Raw genomic sequence first — 23,004 nt, forward strand, 5'->3', positions numbered from 1 at the left:
ATAATCCAGCAGAACAAGAAAGTAGAAACCAGACAGTTCCAGTCACAGCAGACACGGTTCAGTTTAGCATTTCCTCCATCCTTTGACTTCCTAGAGCAGGGCAGACAGGCCAGCAGGGAGAGAAACACACCGAACACGCCACACACAAGCACATACACCGGGATGTAATGTTGCTGCGGACATTCTTTCAGATATACTGCACCTGCATTGGTGGACAGCATAACAGCAGTTTATTTGTTTATTTGTTTTATTTACTTTAATTATAAAGGTAATAGCTAATGAACAACTGTTGGGAAAGTAGATTTATGCTACGCACCTATTGCGATATGCGCAATTGGAAGAGCCACAGTGAACAGTTTTAAAAGCATTAAAATAAAAAAGTAATCAAACAGTTACTTTTGAGTCAATATACAGGACTGCTTATGTACAGTGGGGTTCAAAAGTACTAAGTCCAAAGTTCAAAATCTAATTTAATCTTGGAAATAAACTAAACGTTTTAGGATTTTGAAAAATTTAAACAAAGAAACATAATGACGTCAAATAAAGACAAAATATTTCTGCACTATTTCTATGTCACTAATCAAATGTAAGCAAATTTGTGACATTGGTCATGTTAACTCCTTTGTACAGGTGGTCAGATTTCTTTGCTACCATTGAAGCACACAAGATGCTCTTTGGAACATTATCCAATCACCTTTTGGACCCCATTGTGTGTTAATAAAGTTTAAACTTAAACATTGCTTTACGGGATGCATACCAAGGCAAAGTATATTGGTTGCTAGAAAAACTGTCAGGCATATCCAGGTTTTCTTAGGAGGCCTGATTCCTACAGGAAACATACATACAAACATACAACATTACATGTATGTATTTACAAAAGGGAACAAACTGCATTATGCATTAATTAACAGGCTTGCTACCACTTGAATGTACAATGAAAAAAGCGTTTAATGTCACCCAGATATCTGAATATGATAAAAAAATTTGCTCACATTTTTTATTGACAAATGTAAAAAGCTATTTAAAACAAATATAAAGGGTCATTTAGGGGTTAAAACATCCTGGTTACTTTCGTAACCTCTGTTCCCTGATGGAGGGAACGAGACGTTGTATCGATGTAGTGACACTGGGGTCAGTCTTGGGAGCCCCGAACACCTCTGCTTTTTGTAAAAAGGCCAATGGGAATTGGCAAGTGAAATTTGCATGCCACTGCCCCGGACATACGGGTATAAAAGGAGCTGGTATGCAACCACTCATTCAGGTTTTGTGCTGAGGAGCCGAGACAAGGTCCCGTCCATTTCAGCGGGTAGTTCAACGTTGTGGCAAGAGGGACACAACGTCTTGTTCCCTTCATCAGGGAACGGAGGTTACGAAAGTAACCAGGACATTCCCTATCTGTCACTCATTCGACGTTGTCGATGTAGTGACACTAGGTGTCCCTATACAAAATGCCACAACTAGCTGAACTGTGTTACGTGGACTGGCGGTGCGAGACGGGCAGACCGCTGTGTGCCTCGTAGCCGGCGCACCAGGCCGTCACGTAACCTCCCCCAACGCTCTTATGAGCGTTGAATGGTCCTTCGGGAACAAGTCGACAGCCCAACAAATAGGGACAGGCTAGCTCAGCCGTGGCCTCTTTTCCTCTTTTTTTCTCCCCAAAAAGAGTGGAATTTGTTGACTGGGGGCCATAAATGTCTACGTCGGGGGGGGTGTCACTCCCAAGGGGAAGACACCACGGAGACCACACCCCGCCCAGAGAAGGGGGGTTATTTAGAGTGGAAATACGTCACATGGTCTTACCGAGTCTTGTCAGAAGTATGTCATGTGGAGAAGTCACATGGTAGGTCCTACCCGAGGGGGGAGGAGTTTCTACAAGCATGGTGACCGGGAAGACACAGTTTACCGACAGGGAAATGATTTAGCACCAGTACAAGGCTTAGTTAGCACATGTACTGGGCCGGCAGCAAGTTTCTCCGCAAACTCGCCTGCCACAGGGCTAAGGAGGAAAGTCATCCAGGGATCACGTGTGAACACGACTGGGAGCCAAAGGTGCATGTCTTCACCTCATGGGAGGGGAAAGGCGCTATACGTAAGCGGTACACCCGGCCAGCTGTCCCGGAACTTATCTGTTCGGACCTGACAACACACGGGAAAAAACTGGCTCAACCTGAAGATTACAGAACCTCAAAAAGGTGTTGGGTGTCGCCCAGCCCGCTGCTCTGCAGATGTCTGCCAAAGAGACGCCACTGGTCAGGGCCCAGGAGGCCGCTACACTCTTAAGGTAAAACCGAGACGTGGAAGTACGCATCCTTCAGGTCCACTGCCGCGAACCAATCTTGATGCCGGACGCTTGCTAAAATGCGTTTTTGCATCAGCATCTTGAACGGGAGTCTGTGCAAGGCCCGGTTCGGAACTCGCAGGTCCAAGATTGGCTGCAACCCACTGCCTTTCTTCGGTACGATGAAGTAAGGGCTGTAAAACCCTTTCTTCATCTCGGCTGGAGGGACAGGCTCTATCACGTCCTTGCGCAGAAGGGTCGCAATCTCCGCACACAAGATATCAGTGCTCTCGCCCTTCACCGAGGTCAAGCGGACACCGCTGAACCTGGGCGGGCGCCTGGCGAACTGAATCGCGTAGCCGAGTCGGACAGTCCGGGTCAGCCATCGCGACAGGTCGGAAAGCGCTAGCCACGCATCCAATCTCCGGGCGAGGGGGACCAAGGGGATAATCAAGTCAGATGTACCGGCGGGTGGGGCCTCGCGCCGGGGCAGAGCCTGAGGCGCCACATTGTGGGGGCTCGAGCCCCGTGGCCGTGCTGAGTCCAGGGACATTGAAGCACTTACCTGGCTCCTGATACCCTCCATAAGATTGGTCGAGGAGGGGGAGGAGGAACATTGTCCCTGCAGTTCGTAGGAGCCAACCCAATGTGGGCGTGTTTGTGCCACAGCTAGGCGCGCAGGGATGGGGGATCCGCCGCTGGAGCACTAAACCTGCTGAAATGGGATGGTGGACGGTGGTCGTGACGACTGTCGTGCACACCTGACATGTGACCCAGAGAACAAGGAAACCACTCTTTTGTTGAAGTTTTGGGTACCGCAGCCTCTTGGGCATGTGGCGAAAAATGAAACAAAAGATTCTCCTCCCGGCCCTCTGCTGGGGGATGGAGTGGTCTGTCTACCAGCTCCATAGAAGTGGATCTCCTCTTCCCTGGGTCGCCCATATCAGGGGTGCTTCGAAGACTTCCTAGGGTTCTTGGCAGCCGGCCGTGAGACGGGTGGCATCTGCTTCCTGCGGTGTGCTCCACACTGGGGCCGGGCCGCAGGGGTGGGCTGCGGCAGAGCCGGTGCTGTTGCTGCAGGAGGATGCCCTTGGTGACGAGCAGACGGGGTGCGGGGTCTTGAGCCGCACCGGGGCAGGATGTAATGAATGGCCTCCGTCTGCTGCTTCACCGCTGAGAACCGCTGGGCAAAGTCCTCGACGGTGTCGCCAAATAGACCAACCTGGGAGATGGGGGCGTCAAGGAACCATGCCTCAGCGTCAGAGTGGCCGAGGCATCAGCGTCAGAGTGGACGAGCCCGCTCTCTGATGCTGCGCTCGATAACTCATCGTCTTCCCGGGCTCTGAATAAGAGGTCGAACTCGCCTTGAGACAAGCTGGCGGTCTCATCCGAGAGCCCGACCAGGGCAAGAGAGCGTGCTGGGTAATGGTAGGTCCGTGGGGGTTTACCCGGTGGATGTGTTCCCATTGAGGTCCCCAAATCGCCCCCAATGCTAACCGGCACAGCCTCATACCCGTAGGTAGAAGGACCGAGGCGGGGAGCCGCTGGGGTGGCTTGCTTTCTTACGAATGCAAGCCGCGACCGCAACATTGCCATGGTCATGTTCTCGCAATGAGGACAAGACCCATCCATGAACGATGTCTCCGCGTGGGCAGCGCCCAGACACGTAAGCCAACGATCATGGCCGTCAGAAGCTGAGAGGTAACGACCGCAACCAGGAATAACACACAAACGGAAAGACATCTTTAAAAAGATGTTTCTGTGTGTGCTGCTCTTTTAGAAAGAAAATATACTCTTTAAGAATATACTCTTTTGCTCTGCCGAAGCACCCAGGGGCATTCTCTGGACTCCACGGGTACAGAGGGGGAGAAGCCGCTGAAATGCACCGTAAATCCAGCAATTTAGGTGAACGGTGAAGAGAACTGAGTTTGAATTGAATTCAGTGCACTGAATGCAACCGCTCGGCTCCGAAGAGAAAATCTGAATGAGTGGTTGCATACCAGCTCCTTTTATACCCGTATGTCCAGGGGAGTGGCATGCAAATTTTACTCGCCAAATCGCCTTGGCCTTTTTTCAAAATGCAGAGGTGTTCTGGGCACCCAAGAGTGACCCCTAGTGTCAATTCATCGACACAATGTCGAGTGAGTGACAGATGGGGAACATACTTTCCGTGAAGCTTCCAGGACGTGGAGCGTCATTCTCATCTTCTGCCATTTTTTTGTTTAAATTTCAAAGCTGACGATCAATCCTTATGAAAGTTCACCGACTGTAACAACCATATTGACTCTTAAAAATAAATGTTCCAATTATAACCTGATGTCATAGAAAACCATTTGAAGTTGCACAAAGAATATTTAATTCTCTAGGGCTATGTACAAACTTTTTGATAGACCAAACCGTTCTCCTATAATGTAACAATGAATTTTATGCCAAGATGCCAAAAAGAATCTGAGGCTGTATCTTTTCAACACTTTGGTTAATCGACATGAAAATGTATATTGTGCCAATATAACCACAACCTCACAATACCATATCAATTTGGTCACAATACTACCTATTGGTCAAAAATTAAATGAAATTCTATTACATTATTAAGTAATTTGGTTCATGGAATATAGCATTCAAGCACTGATATTTCGGCAGTCACATTTTCTGCCACTGGTCTGCTTGGCCCCGGAATTGCTGCTTGCAATTATATTTATATTTATTATTATTCTGCCTTAAAACTGATGCAAACCAAACCTTAAGGCCTAGAGACTTGAAACTTTGGGGATGGTAGTACTCCGGCTGGCTCGCCATATGCATTGAATTGGCAAAATCAGCCCATTGGTGGCGCTATAGTGAACAAAACAAAATATCCATAAATGGGCCATAACTCTTGAACCGTAAGGGCTAGAAACAAAATTCCTGTGATTGCTTTTTTCCTGTGATTCTTTGCATCATGGCAAATCTTTTATGATCTGGACATTTTTGGCTCTGCCCCTTCATTTTCCCGAATTTTGGATTGTTTGAAAACATTTCAAAATGAGCTTGTCCTAGGCCATTTGCCTGATCAGAACCAAACTACTGCAGAAAGATTCAGCATAGTCCCAATATGAGTTATCAAAGGAATTTTGTAGTGGGTGTGGCCATTTTACTAAAACAGTTATAACTTCTGAACGGATTGAGAGTTCCTTTATTAATAATTATCAAAAAAATTACTTTCAATTCAGCGTCGCAAAGCTACACCAAAACGTACACATCTGGCTTGGCCATTTTTACTTAATCAGTCAATCAAATCAAATCCCTTTATTGTCACTCAACCATATACACAAGTGCAACAGTGGGTGAAAATATTGGGTGTGGCTCCCAATACATGCATACATAGTAGTATGACAATTACTATAAATGTCTGATTTACACATAACACAGTTTACACATCTGTTACACAACACAATATACACTTAATAATATACAATATACAGTATAAACAAAATAAGAAGACTGTATTCAATAAAAATACACTGTATATATATATATATATATATATATATATATATATATATATATATATATATATATATATATATATATTTTTATTTTATTTTTTTGCTAAATTTAATGTGCTGCATTAAATTTAGCTAAAGTGCTAAAGTTATAGAGCTTGTAAATCTAGCACAAATCACCCAGCAAAAGAGTTTCCAACTAATGTGTGCATTTGCATAATCATGCCTACCTGTAATCCAGGTGTTTGTTTGAAGGTCTGTTGTAAAGTTGACACTGGATAAGTGTGAGCTACAGCAAGTAATGACTCTTCTGTGGTTTAGATTTTTGTTATTATAAAACCCTAGCTGTTAAAATGTTGTGCTTCAAGACAAACCAGTTCTTGCTCTGAACACATTATAGCACAGACATATAGTAATGCATGTTAGTATGTGTTTTTCATGTGTTTCATCATAAATGTTGGTTGATCAAGTATGAAAATTCTGTATGGTCAAAATTACCCTTTAAAAGAATAGTTTACAAAATACTAGTACCATTGTATTTTTCCAAACCCGTAGGATTTGATTTACTGTGGATCACAAAACTGAGATTTTAGGCAGAATTTTCAGTCTCAATCACCTTAGACTTTCATTGAATGGAAAAGATGCAATGAAAGTAAATGGTGACTGAGCCTAACATTTTCTCCTTAAGTTTTCCATGGAAGAGAAAAAGTCATACAGGTTTACAATTGCATGAGGGTGTGTGAACGATGACAGATTTTCATTTTTGGGTGAACTATCCCTTTAAAAGGATGTATGAGCAGTGGTGGAAAGAGTACTGATTTTTTTTACTTAAGTAAAAGTTACTGCTAATGAAGAAATAATTCACTTGAGTACTAGTAGAAGTACTAAGAAATATTATGACTCAAGTAAGAGTAAATAAGTAGTTTGCCGAAAAACTAGTCAAGTAATTATGTTACAAGTTACTTTATGAATATTATATTATATATAGTAAATACGCTTCCATTTTTAGAACACAAAGACATTTTTGTTCTTGAAAGAAACTGATGCTTCCTTTCACCAAGGATGCATTAATTTGATAAAAAAAAAAGAAAATACTGCCAAAATTATTAATTGCAAATTATTATTACGGTTTGAAATAATTGTTTTAAGTGGTATTTCTTCCATTTTTTCTTTACCCGTGATGGCAAACATATACTGTGTCACCTATTCCTAACAAAAGCTTTCTAAAGTGCTAATTTGATACTCAAGAAAATTGTCTTATCATTAGAACAATTAAATATGGTTGCGCTACCATGCGGAAATCACAATACAGTGGGTTTTTCCCCATTTGCTGAGGTATTGAGTTCTTACAAGTTGATTTACACTTGCAAGTAAAATTTTGGTTTTAAAAATTGGCAAAAAGAAACACATTTCTCCTGAAATTCTATTTTCTCCTAAAGTCTGTCGTTTAGAGAGAGAGATTAAGGCTATTCCATACATTACTGTTTTGATAAAATAATCTCTAACCAGGATAGAGAGGGAAGTGGACGTCCAGATGCACAACAAAAAAACTAGCAGTTTCTAAATGCCAAAGACCTGCATTGCTGCAAGAGGATTCTTGGACAAACAGAACAATTTAAGGATAAAACATTTATTTAAATAGAAATAGCCATTTGTAACATTCTAAATGTGTCTAAATCGTCTCTAAACTACATAATGTGCATTGTGACTGAAACACATTCCTATTTCAGGTTTATTTTCATTCACGTATGTCCAAGTATTTTGGCTATTAAATTAACATACTGTACAAAACTAATATAATGCAATATCATAGAGGAGGACATTCATCCTCTATGATATTGCAGCAATTATCAATATATGGAATGAGATTATTAAGCAAACTGTAACTCCTTTCAGATATCCAGAGCCCTTACTTCTTGAACTCATTTAAATTCACAAAAATACTCCTACATGCCAACTGAATAAAATTAGGCAAAAATAAACATTTCACACAGTGTTTAGTGAGAGATACGATTGATTCAAACACTAAAAGTGGTTGTTCTGTATATATATTATTCTATTACAGTTGTTATAATAAAGTCTTAATTAACATTATGGTTATTTAACATATTAAGATATTATTATTCAGTAAATTGTAGCATTTGGTTACATTATGTTTTGTGATTTCTCATACCTTCTTTATATAGCATCCATCACTTTCAGCCTCTAGTGGATGAGGCTTTTCAGACAGATGAACAGCAGCGCAGGGCAGGGAAGCACAGTACAGCACCATGAGCGAGAGAGTTACATGCTAGGACAGTTTATTTTGAACGAGGGGCGAACGGTTACGGAATTTAATGCAGGAGTACAATAATGAACTGATGCGGATTGATAGAAGCGGAGAGCGATGGTGCGAGGAACCGGATGACAGGAAAAAAAATAATGTTCAGTGAAAAGTCAAAAGAAGATCGCAATGTATGTAATTGTAGCTATATCAGATATTATTAATAAAACACGGGAACTTGTTGCACGGGCATTTTTTGCCCCCATATTTTGAATTTCGGGGATATTTTTGTTAAAGTCCCCGTTAATTTCCGACACTATTGGCATTGTATCTTTCTAAGGTATATAAATAGTTTGTTTTAGACATATAGTAGCAAGTAAACAAGGTATCCCCACATATATGTCAAACTACATTGTGTTAATGTTTGACAGAGCTAAAATATTGCCTACTTTAAAAACAAGTAAAATTTGATCTGTGGTTAAATGTGTTCAGATGGTTCCCTCGTACCTGAATGGGCTCCTTTCCAGAATAAAATGAAATATGCAGAAAATCACAGTATTACAGTTCTTATATAGTGACAGGGCAGAAAGTTTTGGAGAAGCTAGAGAAGAGAGGACACCGGCGGCAGCTTATGCAAGCTGCTGTGCTCATGATGCTGTGACCTGCGGGCTTCCGTCATGCCGCGCACGTTAGTTTCCACAATTTGACTGTTCGTTTTAGTTTAGTTTTCATTTTCTCAATGTTTTCTAGTTTCAGTTCAGTTCGTTTTTATTTTTATTTTTTTTTTTATTTTTTTTTATTTTATGGCTACTAAAGCTACTGGTGTCATCTAAAATATCTAAGGTCATTATATTTCTCAGGGCAGTCTTGTGTTACCTCTATCTAGTGGCATTTTCATGTTTAATTAAGGTAGATTGTAAATGTTTCAAATTGTATAATATACTGTAGGGTGAAGATGGCTAAAGTGGGACAGTAAAGCATGCCCCCTATTGTATCCATGTGTATTTCCTTAAATGGTTAAAAAGCATTACTAATCTACTCTTTGAGAAGTAAGAACTTTTTAAAGTTTTAAATTGATGATTTTAAATCAGGATGTGTGGCAGAGCTCATTTCATGACCACCGGTGGGAAAGAAAATGACATAAATTTGATTTATTTGTCATAAAAAAAGTTAAAGTTGACTCAGTGTTTGTAAATGTTACATATGATGATTTATGATGTGAAAGTGTGTAAGAAATTATCAAAATTGTAGAATATTTCCTATAGAATCATTTTTCCTCTGTCCCACTTTGCCAACACTAAGGTAGGAGACATCCTAAGCTTTCTATAAAGGTATAATTTTAGCTTATGTGGCAATATAATTAAAAGTGACAGAAAAGTAACATTTCTGAAAGGGTCCCAGTCCAAGTAATTTTTATTTTATTTTAGTTAGTTTTGGAGTGATGAAAAGTATTTTTGTTTCAGTTTCTTTCCAATCATTTCAGTTTTGATTTTTACTTCAGTTAACAAAAAAGTTGTAATTTATTTTTATTTTATTTTTTTATTTCATTAACGATAATAGCACTGCTCTCAAATCTGTGTCCGTCTCGCACAGGTTTGAGCTCTCCACCGGCAAATCTGGCCCCTTCTGCCGTGCCAAGCATCGTGACGCCTATAGTTAACGGATTCAGCGGAATTCCTCACCAACACAATGGTCACCCAGTAGAGGCGGTTTACACCAACGGCCTGCCAACATACTCCACCCAGAGCCCCACCGCAGCAGATACACTACAGCAGGCCTTCACTGGTGTCCAGCAGTATACAGGTACAGGCTCTTTCAAAGCTCATGATCGCAGTGACATTTCATTACAGTATCAACCTGTCTATTTTCCTAAAATTCTTTTGGAGAAACAAATAAGACACAAATGAGTCTATTGTTGACATAGGACTACAGGAAGTGTCGAAATATAAAATTACTGATGTGGATAGCACAGCTTAGATCATAGGAATTGTTGAGACTTGTAATTGCTGACTTTGATATCTTGGCAAATCTGAGCACCGTGTGAGATATTGTTGAGAAAGAAATAAGATACTCAGGGTTCCCACGCTCCTTGAAAGTCCTTGAAAGTACTTGAATTGCAGACACGTAGATTCAAGGCCTGGAAAGTCTGTGAAAATAGACTTGGGTCCTTGAAAGTGTTTGAATTTATGCTGAACTAGGGCTGAACAATTAATCGAAAGTAAAATGAAATCGCGATATGACCGAGTGAGATTATCAAACCGCAAAGGTGGGAATCTTTATTCCAGAATCAGCGTGAGTAAAATCCACATGCAGATGGCGTAATACGCTTGCAGAGACGCGATAAAACTGTCGCTACTGTTTATAAATACAGTGCAAGCGCGTGACATTGGATCGATGTAGTTGCTTCTACCAGCCTGGTCTCATGAAATTTACATGAACATGACAACATATTTTGCTATTCCAAATTTACGTGCGAGACTGTCCTCGCTGCGGACTGTAGCGCAATGACGTATTGGATTTAATCCACTACATAGTCGATTTCTGTGACGTACTGGAAGTTTTTTAATGTGCACGCCCACAGCTGCATATTATATTAGATTCTCTTTACAATATTATGTTATTTAGTGTTATCAGTACGGCATATAGCCTATACGCAATTTTGTTTGACAGGTTATATTAGCCTAGTGGCTAACTGAAAGTTAGTAGTTTAACTAATGCCGGTATATCTGAGTCTATATAAGCTTTAATGTTTAATAAATTTATCCATATAATAAATGTTTGTTTTATCTATGGCAGCTTCAAAGTTTGGTGTTTATTTTAAATACTGGATATATGCAATGTTATATATTTTGTCTCCACGAAACTGCTCTACTTGTGCCGTATTGTAATCGACCACTGCAGGATACATAAAGATAAACGTTTTCATCTTTTATGTTTTCTTGTCATCTCAAGTAAGTCATATTTTATAACAATATATGTGTTGTCCATAATCCACATAACTTTGTTTTGGAAATAAAAATCTACTAGCCTACACATTTGTATTCATCCTGTTTGTTTTGTAAGGTTTAGAGACTGAAAATATCTATCTGTAAATGTATAATTATTCTCTTGTCTTATAGAGATGTTGTTTCATAGATGTGTAGAAGCAGTCATCGGTGTGTAATTACCATTAATGTTTGAATCAAATAAAGGCTATATATTTCTTTGTCCCACTGTGATATACGTGAACGAGTATAAAATACGATTTGAATCCCAAATCAAATTAAAGAAGAAATAGGATTGTTTATGTTCTCGAAACTGAATCAAACAAATAAAAAAATTAAAAAAATATATAATCCATACCAAACAAATTCACTCCAAATACTCAGCAACCACTCATATTCTTTAGAAGACTAAAATCCCTGATGCTCAAAAGTTATTAGTACGCGATACAAAAAAAGTTTAAGGAAATACAATCATTATTTCACTCTCTCACTTTTTATTTACACATAACGCTACAGACTGTGCACGCTGAATAAAATGTTTGCATTAAAACATCCAAGATATCATGGCTCAGAATGTTTAAAACTTGGATTTAATCCACTACGTAATGGATGTCTGTGACGTAGTAGATGAAATCCATTACGTCATCGTGCTACAGTCCACAGCGAGGACCTCTCAACGTTTAGCTGCAGTTTTCCATTGAAATGTCCAGCTGGGGGCGCCAAAAGCAAGAAAAATGGTGTCGTATTCAGACGCGGTTTTAAGGTGAATTTTAGTTATTTTTTAAAACATATCTCCCTAAACTAAAACTTTTGCCTAAACCTAACCAATAGTATTTTAAAATATAAATGATACATTTAAAAAATACATCCTTACCAAATCAACTCCTAAATCTAACCATTAGTGTTTTAAAATGCAGAAGTGAAATGAAAAAGCACATTTTCTGAAGCAACCATGTCATTTCGTGTCGCTTCTATGACTCTGTAATGTCACGTGTCAGCTTAAGTCCATGGCTGGACTTGAACCGCGGTCTTCCAACTCCAAGTCTAACGCCCTGTAAGGTGAGCTACCATGCAAACTTCCATGTTGGAATAAGTGTATACATCTAGGTGAGTCTGTAATAAAAGCATTAAAATGTATTGTTTTTTAAAAGATGTGTTTGAGTAAAAGTGCGTCGATATCATAACATTGCAGGTCCTGAGTAATAGAGAGAAAAATAAGTATTTATAAAGTCATAATAAGCCATTTAAGTCATGATTTGAGTGAAAGCGAATAAAACACACAGTTGTTGTAGTGCCTCTAGTGTTCATTTCTCCAGGAAACTTCAGGGAATTGTACTTGGAGACACTTATAACAAGTTTTGAAAAAATGTATATAGAGTCGTGTTTTCATAATGAGACCAGGTTGGTTTCTTCACATTGTTCCACCTTTAACAAGAAAGGAAGAAATAGCAAAAATGCTTTGTGTAAAATTCTACTCAGCTGGAGAGTGAAGAGAAACACTTCATCATCCTGATGAACACCTGTTACATCTCTCATCTCCATTTTACCTGTACAGGTATTTTCTCTGCCTTTTGAATAAGTCGATTTTGATGTAATTAGGCCTATGTACCGATTGACAGAATATAAATAATATAATATTCCTAATCTACATAACTTTCAAAATATCTTATTATCTGTCTTAAATGTGCATATCTATTTTCAATAAACAAAATAACAGCTGCAAGGTCCCTCTTTCAGGATTTCATCTGTTAATTTTCAGTACATTTATAACCATAAACTGGTTAGTGCTGACTTGAACTCTTTATGAGATAGTTGCCCCAAAAATGAAAATTCTGTCATTACTTATTACTCACCTTCATGTTTGTATAAGCCCATATGACTTTCTTTCATCCCTGGAACTCAAAAGGAGATGTTAGGCAAGACATTAGTCTCAGTCACCATTTACTTTTATTGTATGGAAAATACAATAAGCTATCATCAGATATCATTTGAACTACCTGTTTACAACCCCAAATCCCAAAAAGTTAGGACAGTCAAGTGTTTACCACTGTGTGTAACATCACCATTTCTTCTAATAACACTTATTAAGCATTCGGACACTGAAGACACATGATTGTTATATTTAGCAAGCGGAATTTTATGCAGGTCTTCAGCTGCACAATTGTAGGGGCCTTCGTTTCCGTATTTTGCGCTTCATAATGCGCCTCACATTCTCAGCTGGAGACGGGTCAGGACTGAAGGCATAAATAAAACCAATTTGTGTATTACAGTTTATTTTATTTATTTATTTTAAGGGTGACTTGGATCCTGTACATGTTTTTGTGAGATTTACAAAAATAAACGAAAGTTAGACGTCTATTCCTGGAAGAATGTTATTGCTGTGAGGTGACTTTGCCTTGATTGAAACCTCAGGTTATATATGAATTTGTGGATATTACAGCTATCATACAGATTCCTAGAGATCTGTCATTTTAAATCAGTCTGATATATGATGAATGCGCTTTCAGATTTCATTGCACTCTGATCCTGTCATATTTCATTAGCATAGAAAGGTCAAACTTCATATTGTGGTTCCTCATCTGTGCCTCCCTCTCTCTTTCTCATGTATGATGATGTGAATGGCTGTGTGCATCTGGGTGCATGTGAATGTGCAGCCATATATCCTGCCACAACACTGACCCCTATAGGTCAAACACTGCCACAACCAGCTCAAATCATCCAGCAACAGCAGCAGAGGGAAGGTAAGTGGCACGTCACACCCTTCATTTCTCCCTATAAAATGTTTTTCACAAACATTCGTGTCAGAAAGTATATTTTTAGAGAAGAAAAGAAAGGCACATTTTACATTTGAAATTGAAATTAAATTAGCGGGCTAGCTTGGCCAAAAAACCATCGCTGTATCCATTAGCTCAATATATTTCACTGTTTACAATACATCCTTTTACAGTCAAATTGTATAACTTTTTATCACTCTGTCCAAAAGTCTCATCACATGCTTGGTCCTGTCTTTGTCGAATTGCTTTTAGTTTGAGTAATACATTATTTGTATGGATTTATTTTTCAATCTTACACTAAATAAATCATCTTGTAGGCAAGTATTATATTTTTATATTTGATTTACTTCTATTTTCACAGTTCGAGTTAAAAATTAGAAGTGCATTTCTACCAACAGATTAACGCATTTCAATTTCATTATAGTAATCTTAATCTTGAGTAATCTTTATAAAATAAAATAAAATAAAAAAATAAAAAAAAACGAAATATTTTAAGTTTAAAAACATAATTTTACAAATGGAGGGAATTTTATCATGAAATTTAAATGCGTAAATCTTAAAAATAGGCCAAATATTTTTTGAGTGATTGATCTATTATAAAAAACAGCTGCGCACATTAGAATAATGCACATACATTATTGTTCATTGATCAGTTATGCTCATAAAGAGTAGGCATTCTTAATGTAAAATAAAATATTAGATGCATTGCATATACAACCCATATGAAAAAGTTACACAATAATCGTATAAGATAGATATGATTTTTTATTTATTCTGCAATGTACTTTATGTCATAATAGTATTTGGCTCAGTATTTGGTGTGTCTGTGTGTGTGTTTCAGGTCCCGAGGGCTGTAATCTGTTCATCTATCACCTACCACAAGAGTTTGGTGATAACGAGCTGATGCAGATGTTTCTTCCGTTCGGTTCAGTCATCTCATCAAAGGTGTTCATGGACCGAGCTACCAATCAGAGCAAGTGTTTCGGTCAGTGTTTTTGAACAAATCCCTAACCTTAAAGCTGCACTACGAAAGATGTTTTGGTTAAAAATGAACAAATTCCCATTATTTATTGAGTACATAAACAATCAGTGTTCAAAACAATGTCCTTACCTTACCCCGATTCACTACGGTTAGCCTATAAAAATGAATTTTATTTAGAGCTGTCAGGTCGGATTTGGCACGAAATCACTGGCTTATGTCGTTCATCCTTGCGTCATTACGTCATATCCGTAAACACAGAAAAGAAGCACCGGCTGTCACGTGTTCCGGGCTGGAGAAAGTACGTTGTTCAGTTCAGTTCAGTAACACTCACACAGTTCAGGACAGCATCGCTGCAGTCTGGATGGATGTATGTCCGTTTGGCGAAGTTGTTTACCTGCTATAATGCTTGGATATGTTTTCTGGTAGGTTGTTGAAGCTTATATTGGTTGTCATGCTCGTATGAATCGGACATTACTCGTGTGTTAACCGATCGCGATGTATCTACATTGTCCGGTGAAGTTACTGTAACATGTTTACCAATATGTATGACTTCTGAAACTGACTTCTTGTAATTGTAATATTGCACATTTAAGCATAATATTTTCATGTTTAATAAAGTATATTTTATCCCCATCATTACTGAATCCTTGTTTTATGTTTTTAGTTTACTGTGTTATTGTGAGCGTTGCATAGACATGCTATTTTAGTATTACGGTTCACTTGCATTATCAGCTGAGGCTGTACAATGTAATATAAAAATAATAAAGTCTTCCATTGAACTCGTATCAGCCATATGACGAGTTTCACCTCTTAAATTGATAAGCCTAGTACAATACAAACATTAATAGTACATAAAACACTTGAATAATCATATTAAAATATGCTGGTAACTGGTGGTGGTTTGTTATCAGTGTACAAGCATTTTGAGTGTAGCGTCAGAAATCATTATAAGTGTATTATCCATTCATTCAAAATATGTAAATAAGAGTGTTGTTTATCTTAATCAAAGCAAGTTATATTTCAGTTTTAAACATCAACATCGCATAACATAATATCAACATGAAAACAGCACATTAGGACTCTGCCTCTGAATATCTTCCACACACAGGCGATGTCCAGGTAAGCTCAAATCATGACATTCATCCGCCAGAAGAGCAGTGCCGAAACACAATTGACCTAAAGTGTTCTTCTGCAAATTGCTTGCAATTTTAAGTTTCAACCACAGATGTCACTAGAGAGCACAAAGTTACATAGTGCAGCTTTAACTATTAAACTTAGTATGTAACTCATTTCACACTGCTGTGGACATGAATGATAGCCCGAATAATTTGATTTGTTGTACTATAACTTCTTTGAGTGATCTGACTTAAAGTAATAGTTCTCTTCTGCTGAAAACAAATGAAGATTTTTAGAAGAATATCTCAGCTCTGTAGGTCCATACAATGCAAGTGAATGGTGGCCAGAACTTTGAATCTCCAAAAAGGCTGCATAAAAGTAATCCATACGATTCCAGGGCTTGAATCCATATCCTCAGAATCAATTTGATTGATGTGGGTGAGAAACAGATCAATATTTAAGTCCCTTTTTAAAATAAATTCTCCTCCCTGCCCAGAAGGTGGTGATATGCACGAAGAATGCAAATCGCCAAAAACAAAAGAAGAATATGAAAGTGAAAGTGAAGGGTTAAAGTAAAAAAAGGACTTTTTTTCAAATATTGGTCTGTAAAAAAGGCATACATATCTGGGATGGCATGAGGGTGATTAAATGATGAGAGAATTTTCATTTTTGGGTGAACTATCCCTTTAAGATTTCCACCTGGCAGACACTAAATTGGGCACAAAAAAACAACAACCCATAGATGTACATTTTAGGAGGAACCTGAGCCAAATCTATAGACCACAGACTTGAGGGTGGGTTCTTTTTAACTTTGTTAGCAACCACCTTACAACTACTCAGAACACTCACATTTTAATGTCTAATATTGGCCTGTTTTTAAACAGCTTAGTAGAGTTGTGGTGTTATCAGTGTCTAAAATTAACTCTCTCCCCACCCCCTCCCCAAACCTGCCAATGGCAAGTGCATTGTGATATTTGCCAACCATGAATAGTTCCTACTGGCAATGAAACTCTGTTTTGCATTATTTAAAATAAATATATATTTTGTCTCTATGTCAAAGGAATTGTTCAGCTGTTTTGTCAGTTTGTCAGTCGCAAAATATTAACCAGTTTCTCTGTGGCCCTGTTTACACCGGAAGAAGCGTTATGGGCAATTCTGATCACATGTGGGCAAGTGGGACACATCACCATTTACACTTGGCAATATCTGTCTCTTGTGACCAATTGAGTTCAGATTTCTAGTGGAGGAACTGTTTTATGACAACATAACAAAGAAGAACAAAGAAAAAGCTAAACATCTCATTTTAGCTTGTCATTCTTGCAAAACACGATTCAAAATGTGTCTTATGTTTCTAAAATTCCAAACTGGTAACTAACCTGTTTTATTTACTGCCAAAACCAATTTAAACCTGTATTTGGGGCTTGTTAATTTTGGACCAAGGGTGCAATGAAATCAATAATATGCCGGGCTCCATGTGTGTGTGTGTGTGTGTGTGTGTGTGTGACTGAAGTGTGGTTTAATGAAGGTTTTTAGACCTCTCACTCACCACAAAAGCCTTAACTGTCTGGAATCGTACATATTTATATTAATTCTCTGCACACTACGCAGTCAGCTCGTCAACACAATCCCTCCAAAGAAATCAAGCCTTATGCATTTATGATATCTCTCTCTTTTTCTCTCTCCCTGCCTATTCAGGCTTCTCAATTTGTGTGGATTTGTTGTCAAGATCTTTCCACATTGATTCAAAATAAGTAAACTGACTGACACCTTTTGACTGTTGTGGCCTAATGCAGTTATACTGTAGGGACAGGTTCAGTCGTGCTGGGGTAATCTAAGGTTAGGAGTCTAGCCAAGAACACCACAGTGAACGATGATCAGTCAGCACTTGTCAGGTTCAAACCTACAAACTTTCACTTATCAGCCCAGATACGTAACATTGCAACTTGCCGCATTAGTATGTTGGTTATTTACAGTATATTATGGCTAAAGCCATGTGCACACTTTATGATTTTTAATGATCCTTTCATAAGCCATGGTACCTTGTGCATCATTATGTCAGACAGTATGATATACATCATATCCAAGACTTTTATGGTCCCAGTCTTTCTGACTGACAGTGCTGAATGGGTGTTTTATCCCATCTGGCTGTCATGAGAGCAGTTGCACTGCACGACTGCAACGCATAATTTCTGACACTGCCAGAACTTCGTTGGAGGCTATGGTTCATTGCATCGCCCACCGGTGAACATGTCATTCAAAGCAATTAAAGTCTCAGACGGCAAAATCGTGGACAAAATTGTACAGTGTGATCCCGGCATAACTCTATTCCATTCGAAATTTTGAGTCAGAAATATCTGCTTTAAAATATTACCGGTAGTTTTATTCCATCAAGTCCATATTAGTTTGCGTCATTCAAGTTCCATATAAAAATAAAGAAATAATCAAATAAAGTAGTTGAAGTACCTTTAATTTCTTATGGAGTTAATTCACTAGATTAATTAAAAATAGGCAGAATCTAATTTGATCTATGTAAATTGATATATTGTTAAAAATGATAAAAATCGTGAAGTCCACAAGACCATAGTGTGTACCATGATGCCAAGTAGTGCCCCCAAAGTGTCATTTTATGAAACATAATTATGTTCTCTCGTTACTCTACAGGTTTTGTGAGCTTCGATAATCCCGCCAGCGCTCAGGCTGCCATCCAGGCCATGAACGGCTTTCAGATCGGCATGAAACGCTTGAAAGTGCAGCTGAAACGGCCGAAGGACGCTAGCCGTCCATACTGACGAAAACCATTGACGCACATGTGCACTCTCAGCCATCAGGAGAGGTATGCCACAGCGCTCACACTTACATTTGCACTAAGAATGCATTACTGTGCGGAAAGTATGTGATTGTTTTTCTGATACCATCGGCATGCACTTAAAATGTGCAAAACTGTATAGGCTATATTTTATGTCAAAGGTTGAAAAATAATATACACTAGGTGCACATGATATTGGTGGCCATATCGGTATTGGCCGATATTTAAGTTTATAAATAAAATGCAAAAATACTAAACAGTTATTCATATTTTCTACTGTATATTATATATCTAATTATATATTTACAGATATATGTTTTGATTCCTAATTTCACTTCAAGCATGTAACATTCTACATTGGAGCTTTATGTTGATCACTGTGTTTTTAAAACAACAGACAAAAAGTGTGGAGTTACATATTATTGTATCAGTTATACTGTATGATATATTGCTAGCAATATCTGTATCGACCAATATTAGTTTTATTTAGGCCGATACTGGAAGCAGGTACTGTAATATCACTCCTTATTTTTCCATTTCAATCACTGATAGCAGAGGAGGAAGAAATCTCTGCTACATGTGGACAGTATGCTCTTTCAGGTTACAGCAAGAGATATATATATATATTTATATTAAGTATTATGTATATACAGTTGTCTTTTCTACTGTATTTTATAATGTTTTGATACCCAGCTTCACTTAAAGGTATAGTTCACCCAAAAAATGAGAATTCTCTCATTAATCACTTAACCTGATGCCGTCCCAGATCTGTATGACTGTCTTTCTTCAGCAGAACACAAATTAAGGTTTTTAGAAAAATGTTGAAGCTCTGTAGGTCCTTATAATGTACTGTAAGTAAACGGGTGCCATCAGGCTGCTGGCTATTTGACGGTCCCTAAGGCATACTGAAGTTAGGCAGCATAAAAGTAATGCACACGACTCCAGTCGATCAATTAATGTCTTCTGAAGCAAACCAATAGGTTGGTGTAAGAAAACAACTTTTTAATTTTTTTTAAATATTTTTTTTTTAAGAAATGATAACATTTCTTCTTCACTGAAGTAAAAACAATACAATTATGCACACTACTTTGGGATATTACATATATATTTGTAGGTGAGGCACCCACATCTCAGTGTAAACTTTCCCGTATTTGAATAGGTAAACTTTATTACATTAGGGTCAGACTCAGGCTTTGTTCTATTATTGAACATACTAAACTGTGTTTTTTGAAAATGTAAACATGCAAAACGTTTTTTTGTCAGGGTTAGGTTTAGGGGTAGGGTTAGGGGATAGAATCTATAGTTCGTACTGTATAAAAATCATTATGTCTATGGAGAGGTCTCATAAGGATAGCCGCACCAACGCGCGCGCGTGTGTGTGTGTTTGTTTGTGTGTCCGTGAGTGTGTGCGCTGCATTGTGGTGGAAATATGTAGATTTTATTTGACAAAATAAAGTGTCACCTGTGTGTGTGTGTGTGTGTGTGTGTGTGTGTGTGTGTGTGTGTGCATGTTTTGTTCACAGCACACAGCATGTTCTATAGTCTCACCCCTTAATTTTTGTGTGTGTTTGTTCTGTATTGTGGCTGATTTATAGATTGTAATTTACTAATCAAAAAAAAAAAATTGCTCTGTTTATTAGTCTTTCCCATTCATATCCAATGGTCGGTCAATTTTGACCGAGAACAGTAAAGGTGTTGCTTTTTTCTTTACGACCACTTAGAGCAGCTGTAACATAAGCTGAATTATTGGTTATTATCTGCCGAAGTTTCTATATCGGTACATCCCACATATTCAGTCTAAAAAAGTGTGCTGAATGATGTAATCTCTCCCATTAAAGGCAAAAAACTTCTCCCTGAACTCCTCCAGTAGACACTCAAATATTTTCTTAAAGTTGTGGAGTGGGTGATGCAATCTTTCAGCACACCTGTAACATGTCATCGTGCCGGATGCTTCTATCATGTTTAATGTTATGTCAAGAGCACCAACCTGTGGCTCCACTCTAGTTTAGCTTCACACGGGCCACGTCGTGACTGATGCCTCCTGGTTTGACATCCACATATCAAGCTGTCAACATGTAGCAGACCTTTCTTCCTCCTCTGCTACCGGTGTCTGTCTCTCGAGTAAAATTCTGACATTTATCTCTCTCTCTCTCTCTCTCTCTCTCTCTCTCCAGCAGGTTTTGAACAGTTGTAGTCTTGACATTTTGACGGATGGAAACTTTTCTTGAAAAATTGACACGAAAAAGACGAAATAGAAAAACAACACAAAACACATGAAGAAGTGAAACAAAGCAACAAAATCGAACGCAAGGGAGTTTTGAGAAACATATCGCATTTAACTTAAACGTGTTTCCACAGCGATGAAAGATGAGTGTAACAAGGGACAGTGATGACAAATGTGGAGACGGAGACAAAAACAAGCAAACAAATGAAACTTTTTTTCTCTTTTGAAAAATGCCACACATCGAACACTTTGGAAGAGCAGTGCATCGCTGGGACTTGTAGAGTTCACAAACGACTGACGTAGAAGCAAAAGAACGATCCACGCACATATCAAAAGATGCTCTTCTGTGGGAACAGATTACCATCAGCCATAGCTTGTACTTCTGTGGATTAATGAGGGTTTAGCATTCAAGATCCAAGGTAAAACCGTCATTTGGACGGATGTAATTCTCTTTCTTTCTCTCTCTCTCTCTCTCTCTCTCTCTCTCTCTCTCTCTCTCTCATATATATATATATATATATATATATTCCCTCCTTCTGCAGAGCTTGTGAATACAACACTGACGCAGTATAAGGAACTCTCACTCGTAGAGACCAGAGGACCAAATCTTTTTAATCTCTGTCAGTACCGTAAACGATGTACAATATTACCACTAACTGATTATCTAACACTACAGATATGCTACTTCATGTAAATGCCAATTAAGAGTTAGACACAATTACTTCAGGGTGTGTATAGTGCAGGTTTACAGGGACTTGGGGTATGTTTTATTGAGAAAAAAAAAAAAAACTAGTTTCCATGTAATTGGAGCTAAAACGTGAGTCTAAAGGATATTGATAGATTTTAGTGAGGTATTCTAGGTTATTGTTATAAACTACGAAGTGTGTTGATATCGAATTGTTATGGGCACATTCTGAATTGCTGTTCATTACCACGTTTAATTTGAGAAAGCTGTCAGGTGGATATTTTACAGCAGAAAATGGCATTCGATCCAGTGTCATTTAATTTGTGCAGCAATTTGTAAGCAAATTACTACAGCAAATACATAACCAGACATACCGTAAATAATTTTGCCAAACAACAGTTCTGATATTTGAACGACATAGTTTTGCAAATAAACGTCAATCTAGCAAATTCACGATCATCACCGAAACATTTTTTAGTGGCTTTATTTACCATGTTTTGAGAGATTTTGTAAAGCCTTGGATTTATTGGAATTCTTTTATCTTTTTTTCAGTTTATTTTGTCAAATTGTAACATGTAAATTAGCTTGTGTACTGCTAACATGCATTTTACTAACAGTGCATTATCTGTGTTGCCATACAAAATCAGAGTGTGCCTTTAGTTTTGTGTTTTGTTTTGTTTTGTTTCGTTTTATTTTGTGTTGTTTCGTTTCGTTTCGTTTTTCGTTGTCAAATCCGAGCATGCCAAATAAACACCAACTAAACAAACTAATGCAATTGATACAGTTTCTTGACGATTATCCAACCAAAATTCTTGCTACTTCCATATTCTGCATCTTTCAAATATTCAAGTATAAACAAGGCTTTATGGAATCCTCGAAAACTACTTTCAAAGTGACCACAGACATATGTTTCGTTGGTGCACCGGAAAACGTTGCTAGAGTGACGTTTCCATTGTGAGAATGGGCTGTTTTGAAATAGAATTCAGGAAAACCTTCCATTTAGATGCAGCGTAAGATCATGCCATATATAAACGTTAAGCTTTGAATTTGTTTCACTGGTTTGCACTGATATGCTGTTTGCCAGAAGGGGCTTCTACAACATTTATATTAGACAAATCAAACCATATTACAACATAAAAACAGCACAGAGATATCGAGTCTCGAAAAATCTCAATAAGCTTGAGAGACTATTTTAAGACAGTAGTTCTCCTCTATTCATGCTTTATTCAGGTATTTCATGTGTAATTAATTACACTTTAATTAACTTTGCAATTGCTCATAGTTACACTGCATTGTGCATGCCTATGTAAACGTATGTAGAGCCAGAGCTACAGTTACAGCCTAAACGACAGAGGAAAATTAGAGATGTAATGATGTTTGTCAAAAATGTTTGGAAGGGGGGCCTGA

The 23,004-nt window shown here is 38.2% G+C and overlaps 1 protein-coding gene across 3 annotated transcripts in view; it reads left to right on the forward strand.

Annotated features, from left to right (window-relative positions):
* The window catches only part of LOC127440676 (CUGBP Elav-like family member 5), a 224,955-nt gene that overhangs the window by 183,286 nt on the left and 18,665 nt on the right, over positions 1–23,004 (forward strand). The window contains exons 8-12 of one of the 3 annotated variants that reach the window (XM_051697410.1): positions 9,620–9,829; positions 13,665–13,751; positions 14,626–14,769; positions 18,544–18,715; positions 20,863–21,385. In XM_051697410.1, coding sequence (XP_051553370.1) covers positions 9,620–9,829; positions 13,665–13,751; positions 14,626–14,769; positions 18,544–18,671 — 569 coding nt within the window. In that variant the 3' untranslated portion in view covers positions 18,672–18,715; positions 20,863–21,385. Of the gene's footprint in view, positions 1–9,619; positions 9,830–13,664; positions 13,752–14,625; positions 14,770–18,543; positions 18,716–20,862; positions 21,386–23,004 lie in introns of those variants that run through there. The other 2 variants (XM_051697412.1, XM_051697413.1) reach the window with 2 other exon arrangements.

Source organism: Myxocyprinus asiaticus, chromosome 5 (genome assembly GCF_019703515.2).
Source record: "Myxocyprinus asiaticus isolate MX2 ecotype Aquarium Trade chromosome 5, UBuf_Myxa_2, whole genome shotgun sequence".
NCBI lineage: Eukaryota > Metazoa > Chordata > Actinopteri > Cypriniformes > Catostomidae > Myxocyprinus > Myxocyprinus asiaticus.